This window comes from Triturus cristatus, chromosome 6, assembly GCF_964204655.1.
Source record: "Triturus cristatus chromosome 6, aTriCri1.1, whole genome shotgun sequence".
Lineage (NCBI taxonomy): Eukaryota > Metazoa > Chordata > Amphibia > Caudata > Salamandridae > Triturus > Triturus cristatus.
Genome location: NC_140589.1, coordinates 118,575,226 through 118,592,106, shown reverse-complemented (window position 1 = coordinate 118,592,106; position 16,881 = coordinate 118,575,226). Strand labels below are relative to the sequence as shown.

Sequence of the window (16,881 nt, the reverse complement as noted above, 5' to 3'; positions counted from 1 at the left end):
GACAAGATTGCCTTCCTCTTTACAGGGTTATTCAAGCCCTTCACATAAAGGGTTATCACTCTCAAGGCTGCCATTCTAATCAGAACATCCACCCTCCCTCAGCCCTCATACCGGTCCCCTCCCGAGTTCCCCCCAAGCACAATGATGGACATTATATCTGCTTTTCTGAGCACCCTTTTTTAACAAACATATGTGTGGCTGAAATTGCTGACACCCCCTAACAAACCCCAAAATGTAACTGAATAACATCCAAGTCCCTGTAGTGGGAGAAAGACAAGAGTCCAGTCCCTGTAGCCTTGAAGGATCAGTCTCCCTCCCACGCCGGCCCCCCACAACCCCTGCAAACCCAAAGTATCTCTATTATTTCTCAGGAGGGCTCGTTGGATGTGGTACCCTCCATCAGCGTGTCCAGAAGTGCTTTCCTCTCTGAGGCCATCGTGGCCGGATCAGGGCCCATAGAGCTATACCCCGTCGGCACCTGCCGCCATCACAGTCGGTCCCCCGTCTTGAGTGTATGAAGTTGTGATCATGCCTGGTCCCCATCTTGTGGCTCTTTGTAGCAGGTCACATGCTTCCTTTAGCGAGTGTGTTTGGTAGAGTCGATCCGGTCAATGGAAAATTTGCCTGAACGGGTGGCCCCAAAAGTAGGTAATGTTCTTGTCTCTTAGATGGTTCATGACTGGGCGGAATTCCTGCCATTTCTGCAGGGTCGAAACTGCTAGGTCCTGGTATAGGTGAAGTGTGTGCCCTCTGAAGGCCACCGGAGCTGAGGAACGAGCCACTTTAGAGAGGGGAAACTGCTGAGATGGGTCAAAATATCCAAAGAGCGGGGAGCTCCCGAAGACCATCTGCCTATGCGTACGTTCTTAACGTATGTCTGCCGCTGGGGTGTTGCCCAGTATTTCTGCGAAAAGTTCCTGGACATAAGCTTTAATGTTTCGTCCTTCTGCATCCCAGGGAGCCTCCCAAATTCTAATATTGTTACGTCTAGAGCGGTTTTCAACGACCTCTGCGTGCCCTTGAAGACCCAGATGGTGCTCAGAGAGGCGGATAATCTCTGTTCTATTTCCTCATCTCTTGAGAACTCTCGGCATTCCAGTCCGTCTAATCTGTCTCCAATATCTGTTAAATGCGCATGGACTGATTAGAGCTTGGATGTGAGGTCTTTCTTCACTGACATGAGGTCTTCTCTCGGGGGGGGGGGGGGGGGGAGACGAGGCTTCCAAATAAGGGTGCCTAACCGGAACCTCTGTGTCTTCCTCTGATGGCGCTGTAGCGCGGCTTGTGGGGGCCTTTACTGTCTCCTTCAGGGACGCGTGTCAGTATATCTTTAATTGAACTCCCTTTCTTTGTCCTTCCAGACGTATTAGTCCTCTGGCCTATTAAGAGTGGAAAAGATGGTTACCTTGCGGGGGTCACTGTAGCTCTGGCAGATATCTTTGAGACACTAATGTGCTATGTGGGTCCTAGTGCCTTGCGGGTGTAGGTGCTTGGCCCCAAGGGAATCTAGTGACTACACCCTGCGATTTAGCGTCTCCAATTATGTATAGAGTGCAGCTTGATGATTCCAGGACTAAAAGTATCTGCCGCTTGTTGGGTAGACCAGTCTCTAAGCCCAGAGAGGCCTTGGAGATTGTTGAACTTCAGGAGAAGCGAGTCCCGCCAAGGCCGCTAGTTTTGGTTAAAGCATGCAGGAGGGGAGCCTCTTAGTTAGGGAGCTACGAGTCCCCCTTAGCCACAATGCTCCTTCTGCCAGGCCCACTCTCGCCTGCTGCCACGGCTGAAGCGGTAGGCCCTGCTAGCCCAATTACTTCTGGGCCTGTATCAATATTGGAGAAGTTGTATGCCAGCCTATTAAGCTCATTAAAACCAGGTGCTCTGGAGAACCGTCTCCCAGTATAGTAGCTTCTCTTTACCTCTCAGCCTGGTATGTGACCCCGGCCTGGCCCGACCTCCATGACCGCGAAACTCGGGGGTTGCAGCGTCCTTGAGGCCGATACAGATGAGCAGGCCCTGTCTCAGTTTGTGTTGCGGGAGAAACGTCTCCTGGTCTTTGTGCTGCCCGCTGCCCCCAACACCGCGAGTGGTGCCAGATCAGCAGCTCAATATTGCCGGGTTCTGGGGCCTCTCCCACCTCTAATGGCCGTCAGTCACTGATTTCAGCTCCTCGCCGACACGCAGCTCCGGGGCATCTCCCGGCTGTGTGCGAACTTGCCAGGTAGCGGGTAGGACTAACACCGCTGGGGCCCTCGGGCCGACGAGGACCTAGGGAGCCCAAACCACCAGGGAGGCCCTTCCGCTGGGCAGGGCACTGGGCAGAAGACGTCCCCTCCAACGACAGCCGCTCAGTGTTTGGCTTTTAAGGAAGTACCTCACAGGTGCAGGGATCCGGGCCTTCCTTGACCTCAAGTCGCTGCCACAGTTAGTAGATTTGGCTCCTCGCCGACACGAAGCTCCAATGCACCCCACTGATATGTGCGACTCGGTAGGCAGTGGCTAGAGCCTGGCGCTTATGAGTCCCTCGAGCCGCCGAGGACTTCTGGAGCCCAGGCAACCAGTGAGGCCCTCTTTCTTCACAGCATGTCGAGCGGGAGAGGTCTTGTCCACCAACAGCCTCTCCACGATCTCCTTGGTCTCTTCGCTTGACTGCCGCTCCGGGGCTCCTCCTCTGACGGCGGCCTCGCTGGGCGACTGGAGCAGATGGGGCTACGCCCGTGTCTGCAGGAATGAGGAGCCGATCTCCGCGGCACGTTGAGGGATTTGGCAATGTGGGGGCTCCCCCCGTTCGCTTTGCTCAGTGATGTCCCCCAGGGAGGCTATTATTTGCTATGTGGGGATTCGCAAGGAGGCCCAGGGCACTGGGGCAGGAGAGACAGAAAAACAAGTCTCACTGCCGCCATGTTGGCCACACCCCCGACAAAACCAAATTTGACAGTATATGTAATTCCAAACAGCAAATTAATACAGCCTCCTCCCTAGACTAAAAAGCAGAGCATTGTTTCTTGAATTGTACGATTTGATTGTCCCATAAGAGCCAGTCTAATGACATCCTTGAGTTTCAGACTATTGTGATTGCCTTTAATTTTCTTTTCTTTTTTCTTTTTCTGAACAGTGAAGAGGGTACTGCAGAAGAAAACCCAGAATCACAGGAGATGCTAGAGGAGCAGATGGTTCGACTACTAACCCGGGAAGTAATTGATCTCCTCAGTAAGTCTTTGTTTAGTTCCCAGCAGACTGCTTACTTTATGCATTTTGTTTTCAAAATCCTACTGCCTAAACAGACCCAGCAGTGGACTCCTATAGAGTGGAAATGTAATGAGAAATGAAAAATTGTATGCAATACTAAAAAACGTTCAGCAAACGTTCTGTGTAAGAGGCGGATCTGTATTTTATTTTATTTTTTTAGTCCTCATTTGTCAAATCAATATAAAAGTGGAGATGGAAAAAAGATTCGGACAGTTTTGATTCAATAAAGGGAGATACCCGGTCACTCCATGAAAGAAGGGGATGGGTCACATCCCGGGTTCCCGATACTTTACCACCAAACTCTTTACTCCAATTATACAGGTACTTGCAGATTATGCCCCAGAAAGAATGCCATTCATAATTGAGCAGTCTCCTGTAATCTCAGAAAACCTGTATTTCTGATTGATGATCATTGGACCAAGAATAAACCATAATAAAACAGATTGCAAAAGGTTACAATACACATTTTGAACCTTTAATAAGAGAAAGTAAAAAAGAAAAAGTGTAGAGAGGCATCATAAATTAGGGATAAGCTACCTTAAACCAGTTTTCCCACAAGCTCCAAACCTTTGTTCTTTTCTTGTTCTGTGTTGCTCGGTCTAGTTTAGCTATTTTTTGTACCAAGCTTACCCATTCACTTTCGAGAGGAGGATTCAGTAGAATCCATTTAATACACAACTCTCTACGCGCCGAAAGTATAAAAATAAAAAGAATTGCTTTATATGCTTTAGACAGTATCCTATTGCTCTCCTCCACCGGTGTTACCCCAAAAATAACCAATACCAGGCTCACCTTAATTTCATGTCCCATAATTCCCGAAAGCGTCTTACCCACTTGTGTTTAATTCTCCGCTCTTAGGACAGTTCCTCACAACTTGGGACCCCATTTTTGCCAGTCTCTGAGGTGTCCAATATGCCTTGTGGATTGTAAAAAGGTGATTTTTTTTTCTTAGTCGGGCAGATTTCACACATCCCTCGAAGAAAAATTCATAACATAACTGCCCCCATGGGGGGAACATGGCGGCTGCTAGTTGGCTTCGGTCGCAAGCTCTCATAGGCTGGCTGTATCGGTGAAATCCATGAACTTACCAGTCCCTCTCCGAGTGCTTTTCAGAGCGTGAGATTTGCGAGGCGAGGGTGGCGCGGGGGCCAAAACCTTTGGTCCGAGGCTTCCATTTCGGAGTTTTTTACGGTTTCTGTTGCGGACCAATGTGGTGAACGCCCGGGTACACTGGGAGGAGTGTGGGCAGAGGTCGCAGTGCGGCTCAGCTGGAGCCGCCGTGCTGCTGCTAGGTTCGGTTTCCCGGCGAGAGGGATCAGTTTGTCTGCTCTCAGGCATTACTGGCGTGGGGAAGTTCAAAATCAAAACTTCCCTTGTAAATCAGCAGAAGCCAGGAGATGTTTACAGGGAACCCCTGATAACCCCGGTAAGGAGGAGGGAGTGGGCTTTACCGGAAGGCAGTCTTGATATCGGCACTTGCACTGAAATCTCCAGGCATAAATTAGCCCCTCTGGTAAACAACGAGGATGGAGGAAGATTAAGTCACACTGGGAAGTGTGAATAGGTACACCTTAAGAAGCAGAGGTGTCTGGGGAAAGGGTGAATTAGCTCTAACTTCACTCACTTCTAGGGATATTCCCCCCCCAAGAGTTCCTGTAGTTTCACCACCCACACAGAGTGAACAAACTGTGTGTAATTTGCGTCCCTCTAAGTCTAAAAAACTGCCCACGGCAAAAACTGGTCAAAAAATAAATATTAAGCACGCAAAGAAAAAGCCAGAAAGTCTAAAAATTACTCCCTTGCTACGTTCTTACTTTAAAGTGCAGGCACACGGAGTCCCTGTCTCAGTAGACTCTCAAACTAATCCCCAAACCTCTTCTCAACCACATAAGATCACACTATATAATCAAGGGAGAAAAGGTATGGCAGCCGTTGGCCCTAAAAAAGTAAAGACTGATCATATCTTATTATAAAATAGGTTTAATCCTTTAGCGGAAGAGAATCTAGTCCTGAGTCCAGACATTAGCTCTAGTTGCACTCATAGTCCCAGTTCCATCTCGGTTCTCGCAGATAACCAGTCTCAGGACAATACAGGCAATTCCTCTCTAGGCATGGTTCCAACCAATTCCCCCGGTTTAGAAAACCTAATGTCCACTCTACTAACAGAAGACCGAGAGAAAGTTGCAACCTCAGAACTTAACCAACAGAAAATACAAGGTTATTGCGAAGTTATGGAGGAGAAAATCAAAAGTTTGGTAGATAGTGGGGGCCATGGAGGCTTCATATAACCCTGGTCTTTCTTGGTACCTCTATTCCTTTTATGGTTGGCCCGGATAAGCCTAGGCTTCTAAAGATATTAACGTGGAATGTCAATGGACTTTAGGTACCATCGAGAAGGAAGAAGATCTTAGAATATTTGAAGCTAAGCGACTCTGAGGTTATTCTTATTCAGGAATCCCATCTTAAAGAAGAATGGTCTGCAATTCTAGATAGCCAACAATGGATTGATCATTGTATAAGTACTACGCAAACCTGCAGAGTTAAAGGTGTGGCCATTTTATTCAAAAAATCCTCTCAAGCCTTATTAGGGGAGACTGTGGTAGATCCCTTGGGTATATGGGTAATTGCCAAGGCCAAAATTCATGGCAGTTGGCTCGCCTTTGTTGTATACTATGGCCAAAATTAGGATGACTTCACGCACCTTATTCTTGCACTTAATAGACTTGAATGAATCTATTATTTTGGGGGGTGACTTTAATATCTTTTTAGATTTAGCACAGGATACAACTTCTAAGAGGGCATCTGTTGCTGTACCCAAAATGAGGGAAGCCTTAAACATTTAATGCAGGATACAGGCCTTATTGATATTTGGAAATTCATGGGCTCTAAGAAGTGGGTGGAGGGGGGAAATTCACTTTTCATAATAAAAAAAACATGGACATCGATCCAGGATCGTTTTTTTTTTTTTCTGGTAGACCCTGCTATTAGCAATAATACCAAGAAAGTCACTCATATCCCAGAACATCTATCCGACCATTCTGCGGTCTCTCTTGAGATTCTGTTCAAAGATAACGTCCCAGTGCGGCATTGGACTTTGAACCGAGCCTTACTTTCAGAAATCTCTCTAGTCGACAATTTAAACAAGCATTTGCAATGCAATAGGTCTCGCATTTGCTAGAGTTTGAGCTGTTGGCATTGTAAATTACAATGCCTTTAATTTAAGTGTTGGTTTTTAAAACATAAATAAAAGGCATTGTCATTTACAATGCCAATTGATTAAACACTCGCAAATGCGAGACCTATTGCATTGCAAATGCTTGTTTCCAAAGGCATTGTTGAGAAAATCCCCATGTAGCAATCCGACAGTGGGTGGGGCATGTAAACTCTACAAGAAAACACTGGGACTGCCCATCCCTTGTTAGGCCCTATTCTGGAATGCTCTAGAAAGACTGAACAAAAGAACTACCATGCACGAGGTCAATTCTGGATAAAACCAGCACGTGCTAGGTTGACGCTGAAACTTGTCAGTCATGGAGGTTTCAGGTTTGTCTAGATGTGTGGACCTCACTTTCTGACCATCCTGGGACCAGGCACTTTTCAAATCAGAATAAGGCTTGTCTAGCGCCGTGAAGTCCCTTGGGATGAATACAAAGGACCTCCCAGACAGTTCTACACCTACGAACGACTAGCAGAACCCTATCTGTAAGGCAGCGGAGTCACCGTGGCATTTTTTGGGCCCTCTACTTATATTCGTTCTTATGGACCAAAAACATATTAGATTCTATTTGTAAAAAAAAATTAGACTGTATTCATCAAATAAATTAGTACTCTTAAAAATAGGAAACTGGTTTGCTTCCCTTAAATTCTAGGCATATGGCTGCAGCAGACAACTGATCCTTCAAGACCAATTTATTTTAGTTCAATAATATGAACGTTCACACGCTGCACTCAGAAAGCAAGTTATGCCTTAACAGCAGGGCCATGACTGATGGTATATGACCAGTCTCAGCGTGGAGCGGCAGAGAGGGCGAAAAATGATGAGCAGAACGAGGCCCCCAGCGACTGCAAGTAGTGGAGATTAATTCAACCATTCCATCCATCACTTTATTGTTTCAATAAAGCGCATGCGCGGGGACTGCCCAGCCTTGGGTCCCCTGCTCACCGTGCCACAGGACTAATGCTATACCTCACTGACGAGACCCAAGTAGTTGGAAACTGGTTTGGAGTTGTTGATTTCCTGTGTGGAGGGCACCTAATGGGGCAGTTCAGACTGGACTGCTCTTATTGGAGCAGGGCCACAGCTGATTTGCTTATGTCAGTTCTCTTGTCTATTGTGGCATACAGGTTGAAAAACAATGTACTGGGATGCAGACTGAGCCAGAGGCTAAAGTTAAGTTAAGCATTCCATCCATCACTTTGTTCTAGCAGTAATCTCAAATGAGCACTGTAATCAACACAGTGACAATGTTTCCTTATGGTTCCCCCACGGAGGGTGTGGTACCTGGCCTTTTGAAAAGAAAGACTTATTTTTAACCTCCTACCCCATCAACTACTCTCAAAATGTATGAGTTAAATGCTCTAAGATTTAAAAAGGTCCCACTCTTCTAAAATCATGAAACTTTTCACATGTAGTTTTCGTTTTACAGCACAGCTGTCTGTAAGATCTAGTGTTATCAATTAAATAAAACAAGCATAGTGTGTAAGATCTAGTGTTACCAATTAAATAAAACAAGCATAGTGTGGGCTTTGGTTCTACCCAGAGAAGCATTGCTCGCTCACCACATGCTACAGCTGTTTGGTATATCATTCCACATTCCAAGAAGGGCTTCCAGTGGGACACTTGAACTATTTTACATCTGGAAAGCAGTGTTGGATTGGTAAGGTAAGCATTTGGGCAATGAGCGATTGGCCGGTATCTGCGGTACAGCTGTGGGCCTCTACCCGGGCCAGGGTTGTGGCCGCTTTGGGCAGTGTTTGTGTTGTTCAGATGCCACCAGCGGCCTAATGGGGCCTGAGCGGCCTTTCCAGAGGCAGATGGGCCTCTAGTACCGCCTTTTTACCAACGAGTGGAGGAGTCATTCCCAGTCAATCGCTGGGCAGGCCCATTAATATATGCAGAGTGAACAGAGACGGGGCCTCAGCAGATGTCTAGTTGTGCTGGAATATTAAAGTCAGACTTGCTGGCTTTGCCAATGCTCTTTTTTTGTATACTGTGCGGTCGGTCACAACTTTTATGTATTTTCAACACTTCATACGACATAAGTAAGGATACTTCCTGAGATATTCTAGTGCGAGGAAACAGTATGGTGTAATCCATCTAATGTGACAAATCATTCTGATTGGACAACACTTCATAGAAGAGGTCAAACGGGGTCTTAAAAACCCAGGAGAGTCACCACCCATGCAACAAAGGTGTAAGCTGCGACTGAATGCATTTAGCTTGCTGCTTCTTCACACGCACAATTTGCGTGTGAATAAAGAGCCTGTAGGATACCGCAGAAAGCAAGCCGTGATGGGGTGTGTTTTACCGCCTAAGTCCTCCTTCAATATCATTCTTGTGAGACCCAACCAAAGCTAGATGTCCTCCCTGGTTAACCCCAACAAAACTCTCAAAGAAGACTTGGTGTAGAACACAGATGTGACAACCTCTCAAACCAAAAAGATTGTATTCTTCAAGGACTATTGGGAGCGAAGGACTCCACTATAACAAATAGCAGTCAAAACCTTCAATGTCAAACTGTCCCTTTCTCTATAAACTAGAAGTCATGGGGATGTTTAATAGCCATTTTATCATTACCGTCCATACCAGTGATACTTAACCTTTTGACTTCTGTGGACTCCCACTGCATCATTATTAGAATTCAGGCCTCCCAAATGAATAATATTTGGAATCCAGGCATCCCCACTGAGTCATTGGAACCTAGGGACCCTGGCCTCAGCAATTTTGATGATTTGAACCACAAAACAATACACAAAAATACGGAAAGACGCATTTAAATGCGAAAATGATGACATATTTTATTTAATTCACAAACAAATAAAGAAAATATAAATTTTTATTTGTATGTGAAAGTTGGAGCTTTTCTAAGTTTAATTGAGGCCACTCATAGTCAAAACCATATTTTGTGCACTGCTCCCACAAATCAATCTGACACCAACCTAATTTTTAGCCTAAATTTTAAATTCCTTCAAAATTTACATAGTCTCAAGATTTCATAATTTACAGTTTGCTTTATGTATATATTAACCTTGTTAATCTAATAATATCATTTTATTGTTTAAGCAGTGGCATACAGGTTGAAAAACAATGTACTGGGATGCAGACTGAGCCAGAGGCTAAAGTTAAGTTAAGCATTCCATCCATCACTTTGTTCTAGCAGTAATCTCAAATGAGCACTGTAATCAACACAGTGACAATGTTTCCTTATGGTTCCCCCACGGAGGGTGTGGTACCTGGCCTTTTGAAAAGAAAGACTTATTTTTAACCTCCTACCCCATCAACTACTCTCAAAATGTATGAGTTAAATGCTCTAAGATTTAAAAAGGTCCCACTCTTCTAAAATCATGAAACTTTTCACATGTAGTTTTCGTTTTACAGCACAGCTGTCTGTAAGATCTAGTGTTATCAATTAAATAAAACAAGCATAGTGTGTAAGATCTAGTGTTACCAATTAAATAAAACAAGCATAGTGTGGGCTTTGGTTCTACCCAGAGAAGCATTGCTCGCTCACCACATGCTACAGCTGTTTGGTATATCATTCCACATTCCAAGAAGGGCTTCCAGTGGGACACTTGAACTATTTTACATCTGGAAAGCAGTGTTGGATTGGTAAGGTAAGCATTTGGGCAATGAGCGATTGGCCGGTATCTGCGGTACAGCTGTGGGCCTCTACCCGGGCCAGGGTTGTGGCCGCTTTGGGCAGTGTTTGTGTTGTTCAGATGCCACCAGCGGCCTAATGGGGCCTGAGCGGCCTTTCCAGAGGCAGATGGGCCTCTAGTACCGCCTTTTTACCAACGAGTGGAGGAGTCATTCCCAGTCAATCGCTGGGCAGGCCCATTAATATATGCAGAGTGAACAGAGACGGGGCCTCAGCAGATGTCTAGTTGTGCTGGAATATTAAAGTCAGACTTGCTGGCTTTGCCAATGCTCTTTTTTTGTATACTGTGCGGTCGGTCACAACTTTTATGTATTTTCAACACTTCATACGACATAAGTAAGGATACTTCCTGAGATATTCTAGTGCGAGGAAACAGTATGGTGTAATCCATCTAATGTGACAAATCATTCTGATTGGACAACACTTCATAGAAGAGGTCAAACGGGGTCTTAAAAACCCAGGAGAGTCACCACCCATGCAACAAAGGTGTAAGCTGCGACTGAATGCATTTAGCTTGCTGCTTCTTCACACGCACAATTTGCGTGTGAATAAAGAGCCTGTAGGATACCGCAGAAAGCAAGCCGTGATGGGGTGTGTTTTACCGCCTAAGTCCTCCTTCAATATCCTTCTTGTGAGACCCAACCAAAGCTAGATGTCCTCCCTGGTTAACCCCAACAAAACTCTCAAAGAAGACTTGGTGTAGAACACAGATGTGACAACCTCTCAAACCAAAAAGATTGTATTCTTCAAGGACTATTGGGAGCGAAGGACTCCACTATAACAAATAGCAGTCAAAACCTTCAATGTCAAACTGTCCCTTTCTCTATAAACTAGAAGTCATGGGGATGTTTAATAGCCATTTTATCATTACCGTCCATACCAGTGATACTTAACCTTTTGACTTCTGTGGACTCCCACTGCATCATTATTAGAATTCAGGCCTCCCAAATGAATAATATTTGGAATCCAGGCATCCCCACTGAGTCATTGGAACCTAGGGACCCTGGCCTCAGCAATTTTGATGATTTGAACCACAAAACAATACACAAAAATACGGAAAGACGCATTTAAATGCGAAAATGATGACATATTTTATTTAATTCACAAACAAATAAAGAAAATATAAATTTTTATTTGTATGTGAAAGTTGGAGCTTTTCTAAGTTTAATTGAGGCCACTCATAGTCAAAACCATATTTTGTGCACTGCTCCCACAAATCAATCTGACACCAACCTAATTTTTAGCCTAAATTTTAAATTCCTTCAAAATTTACATAGTCTCAAGATTTCATAATTTACAGTTTGCTTTATGTATATATTAACCTTGTTAATCTAATAATATCATTTTATTGTTTAAGCAGTGGCGGACCCCCGACCATGGTATAGAACCACTGGTCCATACCACTCCTCATACATTCCGTTGTTGTCCACACAGCCCCGATGGGGTAAAGTCCTATCCGTCTCAATGTGAGTGACTTTACCAAGCACTTGCAGAAAGTACCTGTCTAGTTATGAATATCACTGAAAGCATCTTTTCTTCACATTACTCACCCTGCACCTCAATGCACCCCAAGGAGAAAACCCTGCAGGAGATGCTAATGTCACATACTTTTGAGGCAGTCGACGGAGTACCGTGACTCCCCGTGCGAGGTCAGAGCGACTGTAGCATAGTGGATAGAAAGTCCACGTTGAGAGTGCATTGACACTATGAAGAGTGCTGCTCGTTACCATGAGAATCACAGTGTGACAGAATCGACCGATTGATTTCTTCTCGACAATGGACAGCCTCGATCACGTACGCACCTCGATTAGCTTTAGTTACTCAACGCACAGAAGTGGTGAATTGAAGTGCTTCTTTGAGAACAGGATTACTCACAACCACAAAAAAGCTGTAAATGTATTTAAACGCAAGATTAATTTCAAGTCACAGGTTGTGTGACCTGAAGCAATTTCAGATAGTTCTTTTCAGGACGTCATTCAGTTCTCAGTAGAGGTAAACTTGATCATTTTTTCTGTGGTCCCATGTCCTTTATATCGCAAAGACTTCCAAACCTGTGGCACCACCATTGCACATTTTTATTGACTACCCCTTTGTAGAAGTAGTGGCCTCGCCTCTCAAGAAGGCATGGTTAGACTGCCACTACAGAAATAAGCAGTAAACAAACACAATCTGTCAAAGAATCAAAACACATCATGGAGCGATAAGTCCCAATCCAGCTATTGACCCAAGTTGAGGTTCCAATTTTCCTCAATACCACCCAGTCCAGTTATCGTACAGATCTGTGGCTCAGAAAAGGAGCAAGAAAGAGTGTAGGTGACCAAGAAGTTCAGGCAACAGATGCAAGACAGATTTCTGGTCACATTGGCTCCTTCTACACTCCTATTCACCAAAAATAATAGGAGGCTCCTCTTGCACAGTCAGGAGAGAACAAGGTTTGCAGTAATTGTCCTCAGCTTGCATAGGGATTGTGCTGGTGGGTCTTTTTCCTCTTTCAGTGGTGAAGGAGTCTGCTTTTATATTGTCAGTGAACCTGCTGTAGTGCATCTCTGTGGCATCACCAAAACTTCTTGTAGTATTGCACTGGTGCAGTTGCAGTTTTATAACACAGACGGGCGATGATTGTTTTTGCAGATGTCAGTACACACTCTTACTCTAGCTAGACAGCCGTGTATCTCATAGTAAAGAGATCTGTAATGCTTGAACAGAGCTGGGGATAGCACAAAAAATACACCTTCTAGAGCTAGAAGAGTCAAGCTGGAATGCCTTTACTGTCATCATTTTGCCCTCCTCTAGATCCAAAATACTGAGGAGTCAATGAAGGCCCCGAAATTGCTGCAATATTGGGACAGAAGCTCCATAACTGGCAAACATTTCAGGAACATGTCCTGAACAGAGCTTGTAAAGTTCACCGGCAGAGAAGACATCGTCCCGCCGGGGATGGTGAGAGAGGATGTCAAGTCGACCAAAAGGATTTAAGGATTTCTAAGGATGGGATGAGAGCTAAGCACACGAGAAGCATGCAGCGTCTGTGTGTTAAACAGATGGGCACCTAAGTCTACTAATAATGAGCCAGGTAATTTTTTTCTGTCTCCTGTCCACCCTACGGTGCTGATCATGAAGGTCGAGGCTAAGGCAGCCTTAAGCTCTCAGCACTTTACAAGCCATCATGTGTCTTCTTGAAAGTGCCATGAAAGCAGGTTACGTCAACACTGTTGGTAGCCATTCAAAGGGCTTTGGGAAGCCTCAAGGATCTCCCAAAGAACTCCCAAGGGTTATCAGGCATGAGACTCTTGTTTTTCGGTCAAATCTCAACTTCCACAAACAAGCAGAGCAAAATTGGGTCAACAAAGCTTGCAAATGGAGAAGAGAACAACACGCAACACTGAGCATGAAATACACATTATCGAAGGAAGAGGCCGCCAGTAGAAGGGCTCTCCCCGAGGATGCTCTAGCGAGCCACATCCTGCGGCCATGTTTGAGAAACAGTCTTCATTGGAAAGGCTGAAAAGGACAAAGAGCCAATTGGCCCATGAAGTGCGAGGTTGAGGGAGTAAAGTAGGGGAACTGTAGGGCAAAACAAAGATGAACAAGAAGAGAAAGTGATAGTCTCTCAAGGAATATAGGTCTGCTGGCGCATCCTTGCATATTTATATAACAAATGTATATAGTAGATATTGTCTAGACATATATATATATTTCACCAATATGATGCCTATGAAGCGTAGGAGAACACAGCTGCCCCTGGTAGAAAAGGAGGTAGCGACAGAGGTGAGAACTTGCAGGGGTAGGAAGCTGCAAGTGAGAGGACTAAGAGCCAAGAAGGTGAAAAGAAGAGGGGAACTGAAGGAGGCAGGAAGAGGGCGTTGTGAAGAGGGAAAAGAGATTAATGGCAGGAGAGGAAGGAGAAGTCAAAATGTCAAGAGTTGGAGACTGACGAAAGCAAAGATCGAGCATGAATGATGGTCAGTTAGGCGCATTGCTATGATTTGAGAGGCCTCGTAGCGCTCCACTACAAGTCGCCATCGGTCCACTTCAGAGAACCCTGAAGAACTACAATGAACCAACTACGGAGTACCTTCAGAAAGGAAAAAAACCGAATATATATTTACACAGAGTGTGCGTGCGTTGGTGCATCATGGGCGTGCACAAGGCAGTGTGATAAGAGTATGAGACACTGCAAAAATGAGCCCACTCTGTGACATTTTTGGCAACAGCCAAGCAGCAGGCGCCTTGAGGCAGGTGTGCTTTAACTATGTAAACGAAGGAGTCACCAAGGCCACAATCGCAGATCAGCATTAAAATAATAAGAAAGTGTTACAGCACAGATGGAAACACCATCCGCCCTCTCATATCCCCGCGTCACGGCGGCCTCTCTCGTTTCAAAACCCGGTTATCCGTGCGAATACGAGAGCATCTCGTTTGGTATTAAGTGATGCGAGGGAGCAACTTCCATCATCCTACGAGTGGCACAAACGCCCTGACCTCACCCTCCCCAGACAAAGCATCAGCTCACATTTATACTGCATGTATGACCCGATCACAGACGAGCTTATCCAATGACAAGTGCTTGCATCCCTCTCCACATTTTCATTGAATAACCAGATTTCATCTCAGCCTTCCAGCGCAATATCACGAGTATCTGCCATGTGTTTGTTTACCTTGCTTTGCCGCTGACTGTTTGAAGAGCCTGGGTGGACGTTCAGTAATCCACACTCTATCGAGGATATAATACAAGCACGGTGGTCCGCTTTCACTTTCGTCCATCGTGAAAGCTTTCTTGTCTTTATGGGGCCATGTGTTTTGAAACACATGGCCCCATAAAGATAAGAAAGCTTTCACGGCAGAAGGAAGGCAGACGTGCCCGTCCAAATGGGATGGCTCAGAAAGCCGAACTAAAACGTCACCAACACCTCTTTTCCAATGGCTGGCCACCATTTAGCATAGACGGTGACGCCTGCCAATGGAAAAGGGCGGGGCTTAATGCCCTTTACAGAAAATACCACAAATCGTTAAATCTCGGTCAGCGAGACTGCGCATGTGCGCAGCCCACGCCAGGCGCGACCTAAAAAGGCAACAAATGAGTTTTGTTTTTTTAACCTTGTTTCAGCTCCCTTAAACAAGGTGTGGGATACATATAAAGCCGATCTTAGAGGTATTCTATCTAGTTTAAGCACATCACAAAACAAAAAGGTCAGGGAGGAAATCAAATCTTTAGAAGTCGCTGTCAAAACACTACAAGGCACTATAGTGTATACCTCGAACACAACAATTAAATCACGTTTGGAAGGCGAGCTGATAAAGGCAAAGGCTAATTTAGCCGATTATCTTGAGGCTAGGGTAAAACAAAAGTGGGAAGGCAGCAGACGTGCAAACTACGAATACGGGGAAGGGTGTGGCAAACTCTTGGCTTGGAAGACTAAACTTAATCAAGCTAGAAATTGCATCAAAGAGTTAAAATGCCAAGTTACAGGGAATAGTATCGCTCAGGACGGGGAAATTGAACACGCATTTGTCCAGTTTTTTCAGGACTCATACACAGAAGATATAATTCCTAGTAAGGATCAGATAGAAGTATTCTTTCGGGATTTAGACATTCCTTCCATTAATGAAGAAGGTAAAAGTGAATTAAATGCCCCTATTACAATAGCAGAAGTTGGCAAGATAATAAACAGCTTAAAAAAAGGGAAGGTAAAAAAAGGGAAGGTCGCAGAGCCTGATGCCCTCTCAAATGAAATCTACATTCTACTGAAAGAAGAATTAGCCCCAATTTTGCTCAAGCTTTTTAACTCAGTTTTTACTCTACATCAAGACCTTCCTCCTTCGTGGGATCTAGCCACCATAATATTTTTTCTTAAACGTAATAAGAACCTGAGGGTCTGTGAGTCGTATAGACCCATCTCACTCCTTAATAGTGATTATAAGGTTTATACGCAGATTCTCACTAAACGGTTAGATCAGACGGTAGGCTCTTTGATGCACATTGGCCAAAAGGGCTTCATGAAGGAGAGGCAATTACAAGACCTGACGCATGAGTTACTTGGTACAATAGATTTGACCACAAAATATGGCAACCCCTTGACGGTTATAATATATGATATGTGATGCCGCTAAAGCCTTTGATAGGGTTAGCTGGCCCTTTCTCCATGAGGTGATCCAGTGTTTTAATCTGGGACAAATTTTTGTATCGGTAATCAAGGCTTTCTACGAAAACCCGATGGCTAGAGTGCTGGTCAATGGGAACCTCTCCAAACAATTAAATATCGGTAGGGCTACCTGTAAGGAACTGGCTCTATATATAATACACCAAAATGAGATATAGTGTGTATAAAGTCCAAGTGTCCCCAGAGGTAGGCAGAGGTTAAAGTTAGATTGAACCTTACTCTCGAATAGTGGTAGCTTGGTCGAGCAGTAAGGCAGTATCAGAGGACAGTGTTAAGCATTTGATGTACACACTCAGTCAGCAAATGAATTCACACACTCGAGAACTGAACTCTAGGCCAATTGTGTTTGTATAAGAAATATACTGTTTATTTTTAGAACCAAGGCCTGGTACAGGTAAGCATTAAATACTTTTTAGTAATAAGTTACTGGATATAGAACAGTTTGAAAATGCAATAGAAATTGTACTTTACAGGGGAGCAGCATTTAGCAAATACAGTACATTGGAATTAATAGGCTTTTTCAACATATTGCAGGTAAGTTACTTTTACGTTCAAAACTCCATATTTAGTCGGTTTTTTTTGGAGGAAAAATTCTC

General features: G+C 44.6%; 1 protein-coding gene across 3 annotated transcripts in view; it reads left to right on the top strand.

Annotated features, from left to right (window-relative positions):
* Positions 1–16,881, top strand: part of LOC146816485 (exportin-5-like) — an 819,517-nt gene that overhangs the window by 528,830 nt on the left and 273,806 nt on the right. For all 3 annotated transcript variants that reach the window (XM_085610334.1, XM_085610332.1, XM_085610333.1), the window contains exon 26: positions 3,113–3,207. In XM_085610334.1, coding sequence (XP_085466460.1) covers positions 3,113–3,207 — 95 coding nt within the window. The remainder of the gene's footprint in view (positions 1–3,112; positions 3,208–16,881) is intronic.